This window comes from Geotrypetes seraphini, chromosome 5 (genome assembly GCF_902459505.1).
Source record: "Geotrypetes seraphini chromosome 5, aGeoSer1.1, whole genome shotgun sequence".
Taxonomy (NCBI): domain Eukaryota; kingdom Metazoa; phylum Chordata; class Amphibia; order Gymnophiona; family Dermophiidae; genus Geotrypetes; species Geotrypetes seraphini.
In genome coordinates this window covers 214,785,313-214,809,146 of record NC_047088.1, presented here as the reverse complement: position 1 = coordinate 214,809,146, position 23,834 = coordinate 214,785,313, and the positions used below count along the sequence as shown (strand labels likewise).

Here is a 23,834-nt window from a genome sequence, read left to right as displayed (position 1 = left end):
GCACATCCATCTACAATCTGAAAATCATCTCAAACTAAAATTAAAACTACATGCCTTACAGGATGACATAACAATACATATATACAGTAAAACACAATAATCTCATTTCACAGCATGCTGCACTTTATCTTGAATATATATTTGATTAAAATGAAAAGAAAACAATTTTGACACTCACATAGTCAAGATTTGCCATGTAAGACATTTGTGACCAGGAAATATAGGATGGATACAATCAGCATTAATGATAAAAAGTTTTAGAATTTCTAAAATATAATAGTAAAAAGATTCAGGGATACTAAAATTTTCCTATGATTATTTCTTTCTACATTTTCCTAAATATTTGCAGCCATTTCTTTATCATAACCATTTTATATACCGGTATATAAATTTAAATCTTGAAAACTTGAATTAGTCATCATTATATAATTATTTTCTTGTACTTACTTTAATCTATATTATATTGGTTCTAAAAAAAGCTCTCACTGAGAAAACCAGTGGAGACCTAAACTTTTAGTTTTAATATTTAATATGTTAGTTTATCTCCTTTAAATTTTTTTTTTTATTCACTGCTAATATATCTTTTATTATTAAGTCATCAAGTACGTTAACCAGAATTTTCCATGTTTTATGCCCAAGTCCTTCATATATGAATAAAAAGTCAATGGTGGAGAGAACAAGATATAGGGGTCCTTTTATCAAGCTGCGATAGGGATTTAACGCGCATTAAACCGCCTGCCGCACTAGCCGCTAACGTCTGCATTGAGCAGGCATTAGTTTTTTAGCCGGCCGCAGGGGTTAGCGCGTGATGAAATGTCCGACACGCTAACCCTGCTAGTGCGGCTTGATAAAAGGACCCCATAGTTCACTTGAAAGCTACTTTCTTATCACCATAAAAGCAGTTCTTGGTATAGCACTGTTGTCAAGAGTCTGAAACATTGCTTTAGCAGAACACAGGCTCAGGAAGCATTTAACAAGGTGATAATTAAATCCATACTTTTCTTTTGACAGCATAGAGATTAAATTATTGTTCATTTCATTAAAAACCGGAAGTGCAATTTTAAATGAAAATGAATAAACCTTTTTTTTAACAGATTTACTTGGACAGGTAATGATTGGTAAATAGTAATTTGAAAACTGATAACATATTTTTTTCAACTTTGGTGAAACAGCAAAGACTTGCAAATGGAAGTTACAGGATTGGCCAACCATTCTGAATCAGTTGAGTTATAACTTCAGCATGCATAACTTTGCTAATATACCTTAATGGTAAACAATTAACACCCAAGACTAAGATATCCACATTTCACTAAAATAAACAATTAAAAGAAATTCATAGCATAACTAAACAGGTAGTACTGATGTGGGGGCTGATGCTCAAAGGTTCGTGGTTCAGTGAAACTCTATCGCAAACCTTGCACAGAAAAAAATTGCTGCAGCATGCTCAGAGTAATGAGCATGGCATGCAAATTAGTGCCGTGTTAAAATCACTAGAGAAAAATCCTATAATAGACTAGTAGTTCAATAAAAAGAAATGTTCACAGTAAATGCAACAAACAGAATAAAAATGTTTTCACCCCATTGCAGTTTGGACAGAGCATTCTTATGGGAGCAGGACTGAATAAGGATGGACTTGTGACACTCACCTGATTCCCTGAAGGAGTCATCTAAGACAAAACCTGTGGCGTTGGGCTTATTAGCGGTGTTGCAATTTGGACTTCTGGATTTCAGATAAGTGTGAATTTTTTGAGTTTTGGTTTTGAGATATGGTGTAAAGGCACACTGATCTATTTTTCACATGTACATTTTCAGGAAGAGTACTTTATCCTGCTTTTTTTGTGTTTGTTGCACTGACTGAACATTTATTTTTATGCACGGTTGGAGGAGCCCAATGAAGAGATATGAATTAGTCTCCTTAAATATAAGCTTATGTGCTGAAGTTAAGCCTTCTTAACATAATTATCTAAGGGAGTAAGAGAATGTTGATCTGAGAGCTTCCTCCTGCACTATTATATTCATTTATCAATATTGGTTGACATTTGGGCACTGGTTAGTATAAGGTAGATTGTGTTAAAATTACGACAGTACCAATTTGTTGCTCAGCACTTTGCACTAAATTTTGAGTGGCTCAGGCACTGACAGGAAAGTTGACATTAAGAAGAAAAATGAAAAGCATGTCGCACCACCCCTTACCCCCAACCCAATCCAGAATGCCCTGTTAGTCCAGTGGCCTCCCTGTCCAGGTCAGACGCATCTCCCCCAAATCATAAATTGATCTAACTTGGTGGTCTAGTGACCTTCCCCCCCCCAACCAGACCAGGACCCAATCCTTCAAATCACAAATTGACCTAGTCTGGTCTTCCAGAACCTCCCCTCTCTGACCAGGCTAGGTCAGGCCAAGCCGCTCTCCCCATGTCACAAACTGACCTGACCTAGTGGTCCAGCAACCCTTTTAGCGAGGCCAGACCAGGATCAGCATCCCCCAGTAACTTTGACCTGGTAGTCTACTGGAAGCCTAGCCACCCCCCATTTAAATGTACTCTGTGCTAATGGTTTCAGTGCCCGGTTTGAAACTATTAGAGCATTCGGCACACAACATGTACTAACCTCTTTTTAGCACCAGTGTTACTTTTGAGCATCAGTCTTTTTGAAATTATTTACTACTAAATTGCACTGATGTTAAATAGGCATGCTAATAGTTAATACGGTACCTTAGCAGTTAACCTGTGATCAATTCCACATCAACAATTACCATGGAACAAAGATGAGAATAGAGACTGTGCCATTCAGCTAATCAGCTAGAAGTTGCTGTGTGTTAACACAGCAGATAAAGTGTAATTTCTACATTGTTATCCGCCATTCAGTTAACATGTGGTAAAGAACTTAGGGGAAGATTCTCAAAACTTTAATGTAGTCACAGAACCGGTTTCAGCTGGTTTAGCATTCATGCATTAAAGCAGCGGATTATCAAAATGGCTTACTGTGGTCTTTTCCGAACTTCCTAGCAGTCTCCGACACTGCCATGCAAATGTATTACAACGAGGTCATTAATATTTAAACCAGCAACTTTGGGCAAGTCTCTATTATCGCTGAGTAATTCCCTAACAACATTATCCTACATTTGCGAGCAAAATTTTCCAGCAGCTCTGAGCTGTCCTAGCCTTACTTTTTGGTCACTGCCTGGCTCAGGCATTGACAGGAAAGTAAGGCTTGACAGCACAGAACTGCCAGAAAATTTTGCTGCTGTCAAACAACCCCCTCTCCCCCAGCAGCGGGAGGGATGCCCACTCCCTCCCACCGCTGCCGTTAAGCAACCTCCCACTCCCCCTGGCATCCTTCCCACCACTGACATTAAGGAACCCTCCACAACACCCCCTGGCAGTGGGAGAGATGTCCATTTCCTCCCTCCACCAAGCAACCCACCCAACCTCTCTAGCAGCGGGAGAGATGCTCACTCCTTCCCACTGCCAAGCAACACCGTCCCCCAATACCCTTCACCCAGCAGCAGGAGAGATGCCCACTCCTTCCTGCCACCAAGCAACTCCCTGACCCTCCCAGCAGCAAGAGGGGTGCCCAATCCCTCCCATGCCTCCAACAACCCCCTGCCTCCCCCTTACCTTGTTTACAAAGGCTGACTGGAGGGATGTCTCCTACTTCCAGACAACAGGCATGCCTCTTCAATGGCGGGGCCTTCCCCTCTCTAGTGCATCCTGGGTTGTGCTGGGGATGGGGCTTAAGGCCCCTCCTATGGGAGTATGACAACGGTGGTGGGAGGGAGTGGGCATCTCTCCCACTGCTGGGGAGTGGTCAGGGAGGTTTGCTTGACAGCAGCAGCAGGAGGGAGTGGGCATCCCTCCTGCCGATCTTCAATTTGGGGCCTTTTTTTAATTTGTGCATTGCGTTTTATTCTGCATATATGCCAACTGCTATCACCAACGATTGGCACATGCAAATTTAGCAACCCTCCACCAACCTCATTTGCATATGCAGTTTTTAAAGAATGACTCGTCTTTTTGAAATCATTACAGTAGTGGCCGCAACAGTGGCTCATCGGATTTTACTGCAAATATTTGAGAATCTTCCCCTGAATGACCATAAGTTGGGAATTAATGCAAAGATTTTGCAGTTACTAAACATTAATTTTGCCCATTACCCGAGGGTAACTGCGAAGTCTTACCGCACTTTAGTAAAAAAAACCCTTTTATTAGGCATTTTCAGATACCTATTTTACTGTTCTTTCTCACATTAAGGAAACTAATACTCACTATTGTACAACAGTTCTAAAAAAAATAAATAAAAAAAAACCCAAACATGAAAACTATATTTTTAATAATTCCAAATATTGAGTATCATTGACTTGAAACTAGGTAACCTAAACACACTGCATTCTTCTTCTAGTTTTAACAAGTGGAACGGCATCACTATGCATGCGAAAGGCATTACAAATTTTGAAGCAGGCTGCATAAAACTGGAGATAAAAATACATGCAGACGACAGTTGTGAAAGTTACAGAGCACAAAGGAAATTGATTTTTTTTTGTAGAATTACAGCCTTCTTGGTTCTACCTCTAGAATTTGCTGAGCTCGTAGTTCTTTCTCTATTCTTATTTGCTGAATTCGCTTGATTTTCTCCTAGAAGGAAACATTGCAAATGTTTAATTATTTTTACCAGTTTTTTAAAAATTCATTCTTAACATTAAAAAAGACCACATTTTAATGTTCTTTACACATCCATAAATGATTTAAAAAAGGTTCCAAATGGTTTGTTACTTGCAAAATTCAGTGTGCTCAATTTCCCTTTATTCAGGATTTATTCGTAACAAAGACTGAGCATGAAGAATATATAGTTTATGGGCCCTACATACCAACAAAGCTGCTTACATGTAACAGCTGTTTTCTGTAGACAGCAAGATCGATAAAACCTATAAGCGAGTGATATGATACTGGGGCAGAACTGTTCTCCCACAGTTCAGTAAAATTCTTAGCATCAATAGCACAATAGCCATACAAAAAGGGAATTATAAAAAATTTAAAGAGATATGGGGGCCATTGATAAAATATTGTAATGAATAGATACCATTCTCCATTATAAGTACAATGCAAGTGAAGGGATGGGAGGGGGGAATTCTGAATTTTATTAAATGATTGGATAAGTAAAAAAAGGAATATTTCATAGGATATATTTGATTGTATATGTTATGGTAGGGATGGGAGGGAAGGGATTAAATTTTATGTATTATTGTTAAATATGACAGATATTCAAGTGATGTATTTAAATTTCAATTGTTAATCTATTGATACACTTGTAAGAAGTAAAAATGAATAAAGATTACAAAAAAAAAATAGCACTTCTACAAACAGTAATCTCCTCTTTAGCTCTACAGCTTTAGAAGAAAAAACTTTCAGGGAGGCAGGCAGGGTTGTATGCCTTTTTTAATCCTGCTGTCTGCAGAAAATAATGGTTACAGGTAAGCAACATTGCTTTTTCTGTCACTAAGCAAGACTGAGTCAGACATACAAGTGCCTTCTTATGACTCCTAAGCTTAGGGCTCCTCAGTGCCTTCATACTGATGCAGTGTTCAGAGTGACCCACAGTATCAAAAGCAAGGATTGCTTGTTAACATGGACAGACCAGCCCTCACATCTGAACCAAATGTAATGTGATCTCCTGAGATGTAGTCCCAAAAAAAGGGCTGTAGGGCTGTACATCGATTAAAATTTTTAATCACATGATTAATTGTGATTAATTGGATAAAGTGCCCCCTCACATTTCCTCCTGTATAGTGCAATAGCAGATATAAATTCTCAAAACTAACACATTTCAATTCAATTGTCCCATAGAAAGGTGGTATATCAAATCCCAATACCCCCTTACTAAACTAAAACTAAAACCATTTATCTTACCTTTGTTAGCTGGTGATTTTCTGGTGGTTGGCTGGTGATTTTCTGGTGGTTAGCTGGTGATTTTCTGATCATCTTGTTCTGCATTTCTGGTTTTGCTTCCCTGTGCTCTGTCTATTCACTCTTTCTTTTTCTTCTCTACTTCCTGTCCTATATCCATCTTTCATGAACTTTTCTTCCATTTTTCTTCTTCCTATTCAAATCTATCTAATTTCCATCTCTTCTCTTCCATTCATCTCCCTCCCCTCCCTCCTTTTACTTTCCATGGGTACCCTCTCTTCCCTTCTCTTTTCCCTCCCCTTCCTCTTCCCACCACTACGTATTCAATAGTTCTTTCCTTCCCTCCTCTGTCACCATCTTTGTTTTTCCATCCCTATTTCCAGAATCTGGCCTTCTCAAACATCACCCTACCCCCCCCCCCACAATCTGCACTTCTTTCTCCCGGCAAATCTTCCTGTGATTCTATACTCTCTCTCCTTCCCTCCACCAATAGTTGAGTATCTCTTTCTCTCTTCCTCCCTCCATGGTTGAGTCTCTTTCTCTCTCCCTCTGTAGTCAGATCTCTTTATCTTCTTCCTTCTTCCCTCTCCCCCCACCCCCATAGTCAGGTCTCTCTTTTCTCTCTTCTCTCCCTCCCCCCCAGGTGGTGTAGTTGGGTCAAGTTTCAAGCTCTTCAAGTTTTATTAAAATTTGATATAGAAGCCTATTAAAATATTTCTCAGGCTCCTCCCTTGGGAGGAGCCCGAGGCACCTGAGTCAATCAGGGACTTTCATAGGCTCCTACCTAAGGAAGTCACTGGCTCAGGCGCCTCGGGCTCCTCCAAAGGGAGGAGCCTGAGGCGCCTGAACCAAGCAGGGCCTTAGGCTCCTCCCCATGCATCACATGATGCACCGGGGCGGGGCTCCTGCTCCCAATGTAAAGGTATGAGGAGGGGGAGGCTGATGGCAGGAGGGAGTCGGCATCCCTCCTGCCGGGTATTATCAGGGGTGGGGGGAGGTATTTGCTGGCAGGAGGGAGTGGGCATCCCTCCTGCCATTTTTTTTTTAATTGGGGGGAGGGAGGGGGCTTTTTTCATTTTTTAAAATTGGCAAAATATCTGTGCCATTAAAAAAAAAGAAAAAAAAACAAACAAACCTTTGCAGAAGCTCTGACAGTAGTGGCAGGAGGCTGCTTCTCCTGTCACTACTGTGAGGGCTCTGCCCCGACTCAATCACTCACTGAACAATTGAATCATTGAGCCTTCATGCAAATAATCTGCACCTCCATGCAAATCATTGGCATGCAAACAAGATAGTGAATCAATCGCTGTTTCAAAAATCGGCCAGAGAATTGGCTAACAGCGACTGAGTTGCTATCTTTAGTGAATCTGGGCCTTAGACATGCCATACCAAATAGACATACTGGAACACAGAGGGAAGAAGGGGAGGAACTACATTTGTTATAGGATAGTTGAACAATTAAGGTAAGAACGTGGAGGGACATAATAAAAAAAAAAACATCTAAGTCCCCTTTTGGCCTAAGTCCTTAAACGTTCAAAGCAGAAGCAGGGAAAGTGTCCATAACCAAAACAAACGTCCTTGTTTTGATTATGGCCTGCCTCTACTAAACGCCCAGATCACCACTATGTCTACAAGTACATCCCCACGACGTCAACACTTTTTGCCCATAATGTACCAAAAAAACGCCTAAGCCCAAAACGTCCAACAGAAGGGCTTTTAGGCGAAGGAGGAGCCAGTCCTTCGCCTAAAAGCTGGATTCTGTAACCGGTGTCTGTCAAAAACAACACCGGTTACAGAATCCCCCCCCACATAACGATCCAGGCAGGAGGGTGCCCAAGCCCTCCTGCCATGTCGAACCACGACCCCCCCCCCCCCCCGACAACATCGGGGCAAGAGGGAGCTCAAGCCCTCTTGCCCCGGCGATCTTAACCCCCCCCCCCCCCCCGCCGAGTACGAGCAGGCCAGGAGGGAGCCCAAGCCCTCCTGGCCCCGGTGACCTCCCCCATAAGGAACGGGCCAGGAGAGAGCCCAAGCTCTCCTGGCCCCAGCAACCCCCCCCTCCGAAAGGAACGGGCCAGGAGAGAGCCCAAGCTTTTCTGGCCCTGGCAACCCCCCCTCCGAAAGGAACGGGCCAGGAGAGAGCCCAAGCTCTCCTGGCCCTGGCGACCCCCCCTCCGAAAGGAACGGGTCAGGAGAGAGCCCAAGCACTCATGGCCCCGGTGACCCCCCCTACTGGATTGGGTCAGGAGAGAGCCCAAGTCCTCCTACTCCCCACCTCCCACTACAATACGGGCAGGAGGGATCCCAGGCCCTCCTGCCCTCGACACAACCCCCTTCCCCCCAATGACCGCCCCCCAGAACCCCCAATCGGCCCCCCCCCGCCAACCCGTGACCCCCCCCCGGCCGACACCACGACCCCCCCACCCTCACCCCTTACCTGTAAGTTGGCCAGACGGACGGGTGCCAAGCCCGCCCATCCGGCAGGCCAGCTAGGTTCAGAATGGGGCCAGATTGGCCCATGCGACAGAAACCCCGCCCATAGGTGGGGCCTGAGGCGCCTGGGCCAATCAGAATAGGTCAAGCATCTATGAGACAAACAAGGTCAGCATCTATGAGACAAACTTGGTTCTTTTTGTTGCATAGAGATTTTTGGACCCCAGTTCGTTTACAAAAGTTGGATAGCTCTAGGTCTAATAGATGCTGGCTTTGTAATTTAGATGCTGGGACTCTAGATCATTTACTATTTTTCTGTCCCTTTGTCAATGCCTTTTGGAAGTTAATTTGATACTACAGTACTACAAAAGTTACTACAAAAATAAAATAAACTTAGCAAAAACAACATATTACTCTAACAAAATAACCAACGCAAAAAATTCATCTGCTCTCTTTGCTATATTAAAAAATCTTAAAGCTCCAAAAGTTATTGAAGATCCATCGCTACAAATCAGACCTAGTGCACAAAATCTTGCTGATTACTTTGTTAATAAAATAAATAAAATTAGATACTGCATCAGCTTAAATACTAATCCTAGCCCAAATGAAGCCCAAACACAAACAATACCTATTTCCAAATGGGCAAACTTTAATATTCCAACTTTTGAAGACCTTAAAAAACTTTTACAAAGAATCAACATAAAGGGTACAGACATCAATACAATTTCCCCATTTCTATTAAAACGACATTTTTCTTTTTTTGGTCCTTTTATTCAGAGAATGATAGAATCTAGTCTAATAACAGGACACATACCAAAAGAATGGAAAGAAGCTATTATCCGACCAATCATTAAAAACTCAACAGAAACAACTGCAATTGAATTGAATTAATGGCCCATAGCCAATCTTCCATTTCTTGCCAAACTAATAGAAAAAGTTGTCTTTATTCAGATAACTAACTTTGTAGAAAAAACTCATGTCCTTCATCCCAATCAAACTGGTTTTAGATCAAATCACTCAACTGAACATTCTATGATAGAGCTCACAACCAATATACATTATCACTTAGATCATCATAAATCTGTTCTTCTGATTTCACTTGATTTATCTGCGGCATTTGATACTATAGACCATCATCTACTTATCAAAAGATTATCTTCAATTGACATTTCCGACCAAGTTCTAAATTGGTTCAAAGCATACTTTCAAGATCGATCAGCCAAGGTAATTTTCAATAACTCAACATCTAAAAATTTCACCAATTCCTTTGGGATTCCGCAAGGTTCAATTCTTTTCCCGCTCTTATTTAATATCTTTTTATCACCACTTTTAACCCTCAGTCAATCTATCGGATTTTCCTCATTTGCATACACAGATGATATTTAACTTTTGTACCCTTTAAATTCAGAAGATAATATCTATTAATAACAAGCTAAAACAAATAAGCCAATGGCTTAAGGACAATATGCTGGCCTTGAACGTAACAAAATCTTCTGTAATGTTTTTCCCATGGAAAAAAGGATTTAACAATATTTTCATCTCGGATACTCCTAAATAACATCCCTCTTCAAACAGTAACTATAACAAAAATATTGGGAGTAATTTTGGACCAGGAACTCTCCTATCATAATCAAATTAGTTTAGTAGTTAAAAATTGCTTTTATAAATTACGCCTCATCAGATCATTATCAAAAGTTCTAAAACCCGAAGCTCTCAATATTCTTATTCACTCATTAATCATTTCCAGATTAGATTATTGTAATACTTTATACCATGGCATAACTAATAAAGAAATAAGAAGGTTACAGATAATACAAAATACAGCAATAAAAATTATTACAAGTTAAAAAAAATACGACCACGTTACACCACTTTTACAAGCTGCACATTGGCTACCAATTACACACAGAATAACTTATAAAATCATATTGTTAACTTTTAAAATTCAACAATCACACACGCCATTATTTTTGGATCGACTTGATACCGTACTCTCCATTTAGAGCACTGAGATCGATACAACAAAATCTACTAACTATTCCCTCTCTAAAAATAATAGGGACCAGGAGATCTACAATTTTTTCAGTCACAGCTCCTCAGTTCTGGAACAACTTACCACTGTACCTACGTAATGAATCATTTTTGGAAAAATTCAAGCATTTTTTAAAAAGCTTTCTATATAAAGATGTATTCAATATATAGACAGCTTAACTTCCCAAACATAAAATTTCCAGATCTTAATGAATTTTATGTGATCCCATCCTTCATGTTCCTCCCTAAATGTTCCTTTTTTTTTTTTTTTAATTAAAGATTGTAATCTACCCCATTTACCCTTTATGTATCAGTTTGTGTTAGAATAGATTTAATCTGTATATAATGTCATATTTTGTCTACCCTTTTTTCTATTGTATGCATTGGAAAACTGTAATACGCATTGAAATACATGATTTTTCGTAGATAACAAATCTTATTAAACTTGAAACTTGAAATATTAGAAAATCATGTTGCCCTATCCTATGATACTATTTTATTTGGAACATCTATGAGATTCAAGAGTCAAATTTCAGCAAATAACAATAAACTTTTGTTAATACTGACGGGGGTTGCCATTCAACATATTACTGGAAATTGGAAGGACTATACTAAACTTAATTATACTTTTTGGTGGAATTCAGTTTGTCATATTTATAAAATGGAGAGAATGCTTGCTATACAGCAAGGAAATTATAATAGTTTCAAAAAGATTTGGGGGCCATTGATTGCATATTCTAATGATTAGATACCTTGGACACCTTTTTATTACATAGGACTATATTTAATGTGGGGATGGGGAGGTATGTTATGCGATTTAATAGGTTTATTCCTGATGAATGGGATGGGTGGGGGAGGGGTCTTTTTTATATGCATTTGACAATAATTGTTAGAATGTCAAGTGATTTGTACGAATTATCTGATTGAATATTGTACACTTGTTGCAAGAGTTAAAACTGAATAAAGAATTAAAAAAAAAAAAAAAAAATGGGGGAGTCTGTCTGGGTTTAGCCGTCTCTCTCGATTCCCCCACCTACCTCCTTCCTGGGCCCGGCCACTGTAATTAATCTACGGCTAGCCAGAGAAAGTAGCGAAATAAGCCTGCTGCCACCGGCCTGCTCTGGAAGTCGCCTCTCTGCAGCGACTTTCTGTTCCCACATAGGCGGGACTTGCAGAGAGTTGGCTTCTGGAGCAGGCTGGCAGCAGTACACTTACCTCATTGCTACTGCTGTCAGCTGCTCAAAGATTCAATTATGGTATGTGGTGGGAGACATGAGTTAAGAGAGCAGCGTCAGAAGAAGGGGGATAGAGAAACAGCTTGGAGTGGGGCTGGATGGGGCTAGAAAAAAAGCATGATTGGGGAAGGAGGGACTGGAGAAACAGCATGAAGGAAGGGAGGGCTGGAGAAACAGCATGAAGCAAGGGAGGGAGGGGCTGGAGAAGCAGCAGGGAGGGAGAAGCATTATGGAAAGTAGAGAGTGCTAGAAAAGAACATGGAGTAGGGAAGTGCTGGATGGGAGAGGAGAGTCAAACAACAGAAGAGGAGGTTGGAAGGAGAGAGAGGAGCAACCACAGGAGGAGAGCTGATAGGAGAGAGAGAGAAAGAAATAATGAAAGAAACACCCACAGGAGAGGGGGTTTGGAAGGGGAGAGAGATAGAAGCACCCATGGGTGAAGAGGGTTGGAGGAAAGGAGAGAGAGAAGCACTAAAAGGGTACAGAGGATGGGAAGGGGGAGACCAAGGAAGTGGGTGGGACTGTGGATGGAGTTTGGTCGGGGTCCTCTTTTTTTGTCTTCACAAATATGGTAACCCTAACCGAGAGAGTCTGAGCATTTCGAAAATGCCTTATAAAATTACCTCAAAGTATAGAAGTTTCTTCCCAAGTGCATATATAATATAAAGCGATTCAACAATATTTAAAATACATGATCATAGACTGCACCATACCTGTTGTTTTATTATCTTTATTTGCTCTTTTTGTTTTCGTTTTTCTTCTGCAGCCATAATTGCTATGAATAAAACAAACAGAATAATGTCAGAACAAAATTACTGACAACTTCTGAGATTGTCTACTAGCATGTAGAATTTCTTAAGAACTTTAAATAGAATTCATACCTTGTTGTTTTTTTGCTTCTTTGGCTGCTCGAGCCTGCTCTTGTCTCTGGAGTTTTCTCAGAAGCTTTATCTGTGCTGCTTGTCTGGCAATTTCTGCAATATTAGAAGTTACTGAAATGTATACTTAACAAAATACAGTCTTACATAAAATACAAGTTAGAACTGGTGCACACTTAAGAATGGAAGATTAGGTTTATACCTTTGATAATCTTCTTTCTATTAGTCCCTGTAGGATTTCATATGCTAGGTGTTCAATCCCAACCCGCAATCCAGGAATTGCTGAAATCCAACACTTTTCTGAGCAAATTCTCCACCCCCTTAACCTGAGAGCTAGAAAACATATCCAGTTAAGTACCAAAGCCAAGTAACATATCTGAACAAATCCATGACAAGGGGGTATGGGAAAAGATCCCCCAACAACATAAACAAGTCTTGAACTGGGCTGCTCTGCAAAACATGAACAAGTAATAAACAGGTAAAAAGGCAACTCAGAAAAACACTGAGGAGCAATGTAGAACTAACCTGCTGTGTGCAATGAGCACCCCAAGAAAAAGCCTTCAGTAATGCGCATACTCACAGGAAAAACTCCCCACAGGATCTGGCAACTGGCTGGAAAATCTTCAAGCCTGTAAGGAGAATAACCGAGGTAGAAAAGCAGGCCATTCCAAACAACTGAGTGTCTACAGAAAAGGACGGTCATATGGAATTCTACATGGACTAACAAAGAGAAGATTATTGAAGGTATAAACCTAATCTTCCATTCTGTTACGTCCCTTCCGGATTCCATAAGCTAGATGACGTACCAAAGCAATGGTAGCAACTAGGGAGGGACAGAAGAGCCTGTCCTCAACAAAGAGGTCCCAAAAGCGGCATCAGACTGAGCTGCCACATCTACTCGGTAAAACCAGGTAAATGTATGAAGAGAGGACCAAGTAGCCGCCCTGCAAATTTCATCAGGATGAATTGCACAAGACTCCACCCACGACACAGCCACACTTCTAGTCGAGTGGGCTTTAAGCGAAATCAGCAGGTGATGTAAGTCGTGGAAATGGCCATTTGAATCCATCGAGTGATCAAAGACTTGGACGCCCACGGCGAGGTGCATCAGTCAGGACAAAAAGGGATCAGACAGCTTGAAATCATTAGACCTCTCCAAATATGGAGCAAGACTCTTTGGACTTCCAACTTGCATAAAATCTGTTCTTTGTGCTTCGAACCTGTGTGATGAAAGCAGACAACCAAACCTCCTGGTTGACATGGAAGGCTGATACCACCTTCAGCAGAAAAGAAGGTACAGTACGGAAAATAACACTTGTGTCTGTAATACGGAGAAAAGGTTCCCTGCATGAAAGAGCCTGAAGCTCCAATATATGTGGTGCCGAGACAATGGTGACCAGAAAGACAGTATTGATCATGAGATCCAGAAGAGAAGCATCCTTCAGTTGTTCGAATGGGGCCTCTCTAAGGCACTGCAAAACAATGTTAAGATTTTATGAAGAGAAAAGATGATGCAAACGAAGTGCCCCTCTCATAAATCTGGTCACTTCTGGATGAGCAGTAAGGGAACTAGCGCATCTGCGCACTTGAAAACATGAAAGGACTGCAACCTTAACTTTAAGTGAGGCCACTGTCAGACCTTTGTTTAGACCAGTGGTAAGAAATTCTGGTCCCCGAGAGCCACAGGCAGGTCAGGTTTTCAGCATATCCACAATGAATATATATGAGATAGATTGGCATGCACTACCTCCTTGAGATGCAACTCTCTCATGAATATTTATTGTGGATATCCTGAAAACCTGACCTGCCTGTGGCTCTTGAGGACCAGAACTGCCTACCTCTGGTCTAGGCCCTCCTGAAGAAAAGCCAGGACCACCGAAAGGGGAGCTCTCTCAGGCTCTACCTAATCCCTAGCACACCACTATTGGAAAGCCTTCTAGGCTTTGGCATAAGAATCCATAGTAGAGGATTTCTTTGAGCGCAAATAACTGTGCTTCATCAAGGCTGAACGCTCAAGAGCCATGCTGTAAGACCAAAGTGCTGTGGATTCTCCATAGGCACCAGCCCCTGATTGAAAAGGTATCGATGAAGAGCTAGCCAGAGCTTCTCGTCCCACTGAAGACAGATAAGATCTGTATACCAAGGGCAATGAGGCCAATCTGAAGCTACCAGAATCACCAGGCCAGGATGCATTGCTATCCGGCGGATGACCCGACTGACCAAAGGCCATGGAGGGAACACATACAGGAGCTCGTGAACCAGTCAGGGCTGAACCAAGACATCCAGCCCTAGGCTTCTGCACTGCATTCATTGACTGAAAAAGTGCCTGGTCTATGAGTTCTCTGCTGAAGCCATCAAGTCCATCTGGGGTGGACCCCAGCACTGCACAATCAGATGGAATGCCTTCTGCGAGAGGGACCTTTCTCCCGGTTCTAGGATCTGTCAGCTGAGAAAGTCTGCCTGAATGTTGTTGACTCCAGCCACATGGGCTGCTGAGAGAGACAGAAGAAGAGCTTCTGCCCAGTGAAACAGCTTGCGATTCTCCTGGCAGAAGGGAGCGCTTCTCGTGCCTCCTTGACGATTTACGTACACCACCACCATGGCATTACTGGAGAAGACCCGTATCTTGAAACCTGGGTGGGTTCTACTCTAGATTCACACAGCCTGCACTTAACACCTGTGACAAGGTCAGCGGGCAAGCAAACTCCCAGGAGAAGGAACCTCGAGTTTAGTAAGGGTGGCACATAGCAGGCTGGCTCCACAGATCCACCAGAGTTTCTCTGTGAAGCAGCAGTCTGGCACCATGGGAATATGTCCTCTCCTCTAACAGGGGACCACCTGGAAGGGCTCTCAAGGCACTGAAGCCACCAAGAAAGTGAACTTTAAGTGAAAAAAGAAAAAGAAGAAACTGCAAAAGACTTCTGCACGGATTGCTTGCAGAAACTGTAATCGAATATGTTTTCTAGCTCTCAGGCTAAGAGGGTGGAGCATATGCTCAGAAAAGTGTTGAATATCTGCAACTCCCGGATTGCGGGTTGGGACTGAACACCTAGCGTATGGAAACCGGAAGGGATGTAATAGAATGCAATTTGATACAAAAACATTTATTTCCAGTGCATTTATTCTGAACACACTGCATTTCATTAGCCATTTCCAATATGAATAAATGAATTCAGTCAGGAGTGGCTCAAAACAATTCGCTGCCTGAGGCAATGTATGAGATGGTTCCCTTTCACCAAAGCACCCATAAATGGGTCCTCTCACTCCTGTCAGGGAGCGATATGAAGTAGGGGGTTCCCCTTATTCAGAACTCTAAGACAAGATAAAAAGAATACAATTTATATTTCCAGGTTATATAATAGAAAGAGGAAATTCTACAATTCTTACTTATACTTGGTCAATACTGAAGCAGGTTTTTTTTCATTAGAGTCCTACATAATTTTATTTGACCTGTTGACCCATCACACTGACCATCACCATATGTTAATATAAACATATATTCTGTATCCACAGAAGCCCCCTCCCCCAATAATGGTTGCAGAGCAGAACTAGGATATTTCCCCTTAGAACGCACCATAAAAACTAAAAGCCTGAGCTGATACCAGGAGTGACATCGCAAATGAAATCTACTTTAGAGGCATTTCATTTTTGAAAGGGTGACTATAATAAAATGAGGAAAATGGTTAAAAGAAAGCTAAAAGGATCAGTTGCAAAGATTAGGACTGTAAAACAGCATGGATGTTATTTAAAAATACCATCTTGGAAGTCCAAACCAGATGTTTTCCACATATCAGCAAAGGTGGAAAGAGGAGGCAATGAGAGCAGCATGGTTGAAAGGTGAATTTTTTTAAGGTGCATCAGAAGCAGAAAACCTGTGAGGGAATCTGTGGGATTGTTGGATGACCAAGGAGCAAAAGAGGTGCTCAGGGGGGATAAGGCTATAGCGAAGAGAATGAATAAATTCTTTGCTTCGGTCTTTATGGAAGAAGACATAAGAGATCTACCTGAACCGGAAATGGTTTTCAAGGGTGATGATGAAGAGAAACTGAAAGAAATCTTGGTGAATCTGGAAGATGTACTAAGTCAAATTGACAAGTTAAAAAGTGCTAAATCACCTGGACCAGATGGTATACATCCCATGGTACTAGAAGAACTCAAACATGAAATTGCTGACCTGCTGTTAGTGATCTATAACCTGTCGCTAAAATGTCTATAGTACCTGAAGATTGGAGGGTAGCCAATGTTATGCTGATTTTAAAAAAGGGTTCCAGGGGAGATCCAGAAAATTACAGACCGGTAAACCTGACTTCAGTTTCGGGCAAAATGATGAAAACAATTATATAAAATAAAATTGTGGACCATGTAAACAAACATGATTTAATGAGACAGAGTCTGCATGGGTTCAGCTGAGGGAGATCTTGCCTCACTAATTTGCTTGACTTCTTTAAAGGTGTGAATAAACATGCAGACAAAGGTGAATCGGCTGATGTAGTGTATCTAGATTTTCAGAAAGATTTTTGACAAAGTTCCTCATGAAAGGCTCCTGAGAAAATTAAAGTGTCATGGGATAGGTGGCAAAGTTCAGTTGTGGATTAGGAATTGGTTATTGGATAGAAAACAGAGGGTAGGGTTAAATGGTCATTTTTTTCAATGGAGGAGAGTAAACAGAGGAGTGCCACAGGGATCTGTACTGGAACTGGTGCTATTTCGCCTCATTTACAATCTCAAAAAAATCAGACCATGTTAGCCCGTATTACAAAAAACTGCACTGGCTGCCAATAGAGGCAAGGACCATCTTCAAATTTATATGCCTCTGCTTCAAAACCCTAACAGGCTCCTCCCCAATCTACCCGTCGGAACACTTTGAACTTCCAGGCCCCACTCGCACACGTAGTGCCTATCTGTTTGCCCTCCCGTCCCCAAAGGGTTGTATCTACAAAAGATTCCTGGATAGATCTCTAGCATTCCAAGCAGGCAAATGGAATGAATGTCTTACCACCTTCATCACTAATTCACCCTCTTACCAAACCTTCAGGAAATCAATCAAAACCTATCTCTGATAAATTTCTCTGACCACCCTGCCTGACTTCTCCCGACTTGCTAAGTTAATCTCAATCTGAATGTCTAAATTGAACGAAACGCTGTGCTAAATGGAATGTCTTATTTGTATCATCACTGTCTTGTATGTAACAATGCTGTATTTTTTGTTTCATCGCTGTAAATGTACAGTCTCTTCCCCTGTAAACCGCTCTGAACTGCCACGGTACTGCGGTATACAAAAATAAAGTTATTATTATTATTATTTAACTTATTTATAAATGATCTGGAAATTGGAACGACAAGTGAGGTGATTAAATTTGTAGATGACACTAAACTGTTCAAAGTTGTTAAAACATATGCAGATTGTAAAAAATTGCAGGAAGACCTTAGGAAATTGGCAGACTGGGCGTCCAAGTGGCAGATGAAATTTAATGTAGACAAATGCAAAGTGATGCACATTAGGAAGAATAACCTGAATCACAGTTACCGGATGCTAGGGTCCACCTTGGGGTTAGCGCCCAAGAAAAGGATCTGGGTGTCATTGTAGACAATACGATGAAACCTTCCAACCAATGTGCGGTGGCGGCCAAAAAAGCAAACAAGATGCTAGGAATTATTAAAAAAGGGATGGTTAACAAGAGTAAGAATGTTATAATGCCTCTGTATTGCTCCATGGTGCGACCTCACCTGGAGAATTGCGTTCAATTCAGGTCTCTTTATCTCAAGAAAGATATAGCGGCACTAGAAAAGATTCAAAGAAGAGCGACTAAGATGATAAAGGGGATGGAACTCCTCTCATATGAGTAAAGACTAATAAGGTTAGGGCTCTTCAGCTTGGAAAAGAGAAGGCTGAGGGGAGATATGATTAAAGTCTACAAAATCCTGAGTAGTGTAGAACAGGTACAAGTGGATCTTTATTTTTTTTTTTACTGCATCAAGATTTACAAAGACTAGGGGACACTCGATGAAACTGCAGGGAAATACTTTTAAAACCAATAGGAGGAAATATTTTTTCACTCAGAGAATAGTTAAGCTCTGGAATGCATTGCCAGAGGTGGTTGTAAGAGCAGATAGCGTAGTTGTGTTTAAGAAGGAGTTGGACAATTTCCTGGAGGAAAAGTCCATAGTCTGTTATTAAGAAAGACATGAGGCAAGCGACTGCTTGCCCTGGATTAGTAGCATGGAATGTTGCTACTCTTTGGGTTTTGGCCAGGTACAACTGACATGGATTGGCCACTGTGAGAATGGGCTATTGGGCTTGATGTATATTTGGTCTGACCCAGTAAGGCTATTTTTATGTTCTTATGGGAGAGTTATCAATATGGGCTACAATTAGGATGACTTATTTTATCACAAGTCCCATTTTATGCAGTCGTATCATTTCAGTAAGAGTAACATAACCTCTCACTAGTATTGGACATATTTTGAAATACAAAACTCTACAAAGTCAGTCATGATTTACAGAACAACCTACCATACCATAACAGAACTAACTCCCAGAACTTACACAAGAACTTTACCTAGAAAAAGCAGCATTATAAATATTGTAGTGGGCCCTGGAATATCAGTACATTAACTGGGAAAACTAGACAAGCCAGATTACTATGGATCCTTATATAGAAATAGGACTAGTGTTAAACAGGCAGGAATTTGAGAGAAGGGTGCCAAAACCAATAGGAGGGCTGTGTTTTCTTCTGTTTTGAGCAAGATTGGGGATCACTCAGGCATGGAGGTCAAGAGCTAAGACACAGGCAGTAGAATGAGATGAGACACTAAAGACATGATTCAAATGATATTCTGCCCAACACATCATCAGCAATTGGAAAGTTTGAGGGATGGAGGTACTAGGTTTCTTTGGCCCCTCCAACTATAAACTATATTTTTATTTGGAGATTTTATTTTTTCTATTATGTTTATTAGTAAACTGTGTTGTACAGTTACTATAAACCACGTTGGTACCTAATGGGCTCATAATAATAAAAAAAAAAGTTCAAAAAGTGGCTTAAGTCGGTAATTGGATGATCAAAAAGACAGATCATCCAAGTACTGATAATCAAAGCTGGTTTTAGATGTATCTAAAACCAGCTTAGGCCTTTATCCTGCCTCTATATGCCTAGAGCGAAAAGGGGCATTTTTGGAGGAAGGGATAGGGCGGGAGGTGGGCCGACCTAGACTTAATCATCTGGCAGCTATAGACAAAAAGGTTTGACAGGTTGCCAGACGGAACTTATATGTTTTGACATAGACCAAGTCAAAACAAGTATAAGTTCCTAATCAGGCTGCTGAGCTGATCGTGGCTGCTGCGATCAGCTCAGCAGCCCAGGCAACCTGTCCCGCCACCCCTACCCCCCGGCACTGGTAACAATCCTTCCTTGCAGGAGAGATGTCTGACTCTAGTTTAACAGGCAAAGCTTTCCCCATCTGCCTGATAAATTTAATGAAAGATAATCCTTCTGGAGATCTGCGTCTTTGCGGTGGAGGAGAAGATCTGATGGAATGCTATACAACTCAGGAGCAGATAACATGGGTTCAATATCAGTATTAATATGCACGGAAAGATCTGAATCAATGTCCCCAACTCCAAGAGATTCCCTATAGGAGGAAAAGATGGAGATAGATGCTTCTTGGTTTGTTGATAGTGAGAATGTTGAGAAGAACTTCTATGATGACGTCGGTGCTGGTCTGAACGTCGAGAAAGTCTGGATCTTGACTTATGTTGAGGTGAATGCGAACCAGTACTGTGTGATACTCTCTTGGATTTACTAGAAGACCAAGCATCGGTACCACAGGATTTCTATGTCCATCAATATTTAGATGGAGAGCTGGATTCAGTACCTTAGGGCCTTGATGTGCCATGCTCAAGCTGGGCCAGTTCCATTTGCTCAATAGCTGGTACCATCGGTGTCACGGGGTGGGTGACCTTGATGAGGATATGCGCCCTAAATGAGACACACCCTGTATAGAAGGAGATCAGTGATGGCATTGACATCGAGGGACTCAATGCTGAGGATGCCTGTGACACTGGTTGAGAAGAGGACAGCTTCTTGGCAGGTACTGTTGGTACTGATGACATCGATTGGTCGCCTAGGCCATGGCTGGTCCAAACAGCTTCTCTTGCTAGATATGTAGAGCTTTAAAAGAGCATTTCTGTAAGGTAAAACAGATGATACAAGTGTCTATTCAATGCTCCGGCCCAAGACACCGAATGCACCAGTTGTGCAGGTCAGTGATTGAAATAGGCCACTGGCAACGAGTGTACTTTTTGAACTTGCTAGATGGCCTCTACATGAGCGGAAAAATCTTGGTGGCACTATCAAAAAAATGCAATGTTGCAAACCGAGACCAAAAACTAGGTTGAAAAATGGACAAAAGGCCCAAAGGCCTGAAAAAAAAATAAAAAAATATATATATATATATTTATTTTTTTTTGACAAAAAAAGTAACCAAAGTATAAAGTAAACGTTAATTAGATGAAAAAGAAAAAAGAATGTGCCAAAAAGGCCAAAAAATACAGTTGGACTGGGAAGGCAACTCGTTTAGACAGAGTCCAAACACAACTTTTTCACTCCATGGAAAATGAAGACCTCAGGAACTGCGAGCCAGCGTCAGGTGGGAAGGCACTTGCATGTGCGCGGTGCAGGCAGTTTTGAAGCTTCACATTAGCTTAAAGTGACAATACACTTTAGCACTATCTGTACTGGGCTCCTTGGATGATGTCACCCACATGTAAGAATATGCTGCCTACTTGTCAAAGGATAAAGCATATTATTGACTTTTCCTCCAGTAGCTTATTCAAACCTTTTTTAAACTCAGATATGCTACTATTGTTACCATATCCTCTAGAAACGAGTTCCAGAGCTTAACTATTTGCTATATGAAAAACTATTTTCTTCTATTTGTTTTAAAAGTATTACTATATTATTATTTAATCTGTTTATTGAATTTTATAATAATACAAGTATACAATGATAACTTGATACAGATCAGAGATGAAGAAATAAAATTAACACAAAAATTATTATAAACAAGTAATGTTAACTCTTATTTAGCCCACAATATTGGAGATCAAGAAAATAAATAAATTTCAATTCAACTTTAAGTTATTAGAGTAACGACATAAGATAACCCATTTCACTATCGGATGGAAGGCCATATCTAATTATTCATGGTTACCACACCTTCTTTAGAGGTAATAAATTCCAGTAACTGTTTGGGCTCAAAAAATAAAAAATTCTTATTTTGAAATAGCACATAACATTTTGATGGAAATTTTACAAGAAATGTAGCCCCTAGAGCAAGAACTCTTGGTTTTAAGGCCAAGAATTATTTCCTACGTCTCTGGGTTTTTTGAGCTAAATCAGGAAAAATTTGTACATTAGAGCCCCAAAACTTGTCATTAATATGACGGAAATACAAATGCAAAATAAATTCCCTGTCACTTTCCAGGGCTACTGTGAGCATCAAGGTAGTTCTATCAGTCACAACCTCAAGGGAGTTTTCCAAATAATTTGTTAAATCCATATCCACATTTTGAACCGATTGCTTTCCAATAGGAGTGGACTACTCCTGTGGTCGTCTAATATTTAGGTAATAAGCTCTCACAATTGGAGGTAAATTCTCCATTGGAATGGCCAAGGTCTCCTGAAAATATTTCTTTTACCATTTCCACAGGTGATATAATAGGACATTTTGGAAAATTCAACATTCTCAAATTATTTCTTCGTAGTTGGTTCTCAAAATTCTCCATTTTACGTGAAATATAGGAGCTTTCTTTAATCCTTTCCAATTCCACTCTTTTCATTTGTCCCAAATCTTCTTCATACTTCTCCAATTTTTCTTTTAAATTAGTTACTATAGACCCTTGTTGCTCAACCTTAGAAAGGACAGATCCATAATCCACTTTCAAGGCAGACAAAGAAAGTTTCAGGTTGGAATCCATGATTGATATGGCCTGCCAGAGCGCCTCCATATCAATTTTTTCAGGCTTCCTCAACTCCCCAAAAAAAACAGTTCTCCCTCCCGGAGCGTCTCTCACCTCTTCTTCTCTGGTGTAGGGACTTATATGACCCTGTTCTCCTGCTCTTTCCTCCAAAGAGTCCCGTGCAGGTACCCCTCTCCCAGAGATGTCCAAACTTCCCAGTCTCGGAGGAAGGACTACCTCTGACCCTTGCTCCAGTTCGCTTCTGGGTTGGGGAGGAATCAGCCTTTGCTCTGGGCTCAATGACGCCCGGCTTCCCGTGCCGAGAGTTCCCGAGGAATCCGGGTTCTCCCCTGAGGTGGAATGGGTTCCTTCACCCAAACGGGCCAACGCGCTTTGGATCGACGTTTGAACCATCCACTGCAAGGCTCCAGTCACCGGAGGGTTAGGGCGAGAGGCTTCCTTCCTCTTCCCCATATTAAAATGTGAGGGAGAGTCAGTGCAAGTGTTGATTCAGGCGAGGTAAGCAGCGCCGCTCGTTCAGGCGTCCGTTCTCGACGCCATCTTGATCTCCAGCTTTTTCAAAGTATTACTATATAATATAACATAGAAACATAGTAAAAGATGGCAGATAAAGACCTGAGTGGTCCATCCAGTCTGCCCATTAGTTATTCTCATTAAAAATACATGATTACATTAACTTGTCTCTTCCTTGATATTTCTGGGCCATAGACTAAAGTCTACCTGGTATTGTCCTAGGTTTCAACTGCTGAAGTTGCCATCTAAGCTCACTCCAGCTTATCCAACCATTCCGTTGTTTGCAGGATATTATCTACTGTAAAGTCTGGCCAATAACATCCTCATGTTCCAAGTTAGTGGAGGTCCCATTGATGCCCACCCCAGCCCATCCTACACTGAATCACCATATATAGGACACTAAACTGTATAAATCTGTCCAATACCGGCGTTAGTTCTTGGTACTTTTTGAAAAAGTAAACAATTTATGTTTACATTTTCTATGCCTCAGAGGATTATATAGATCTCTATCATATCTCACATCAGCTGTCTCTTCTCCAAGCTAAGAGCCCTAATCTCTTATACCTTTTCCATACTCTTAATCATTTTGGAACCTTTGCTAATTCTTCTATATCTATTTTGATATAGTGACCAGTACTGCACATAATGCTCAAGGTGAGGTCACACCATGGAGAGATACAGAGGCATTAAACTATTCTTTGTCTTATTTTTTATCCCTTTCCCAATAATTCTTAGCATTCTGTTTGCTTTTTTGGCTGCCACTGCACACTGAGTTGATGATTCAGCATATATTCCATGACACCTAGAACATAAGAACATAAGAAGTTGCCTCCGCTGAGGCAGACTATAGGTCCATCATGCT

At 41.0% G+C, this 23,834-nt stretch overlaps 1 protein-coding gene across 15 annotated transcripts in view; it reads right to left on the bottom strand.

Annotated features, from left to right (window-relative positions):
• Window positions 1–23,834, bottom strand: part of BAZ2B (bromodomain adjacent to zinc finger domain 2B) — a 535,524-nt gene that overhangs the window by 204,622 nt on the left and 307,068 nt on the right. For all 15 annotated transcript variants that reach the window (XM_033946167.1, XM_033946164.1, XM_033946160.1 and 12 more), the window contains 3 exons: window positions 12,481–12,573; window positions 12,313–12,374; window positions 4,566–4,631 (listed from right to left, as the gene is read on the bottom strand). In XM_033946167.1, coding sequence (XP_033802058.1) covers window positions 4,566–4,631; window positions 12,313–12,374; window positions 12,481–12,573 — 221 coding nt within the window. The remainder of the gene's footprint in view (window positions 1–4,565; window positions 4,632–12,312; window positions 12,375–12,480; window positions 12,574–23,834) is intronic.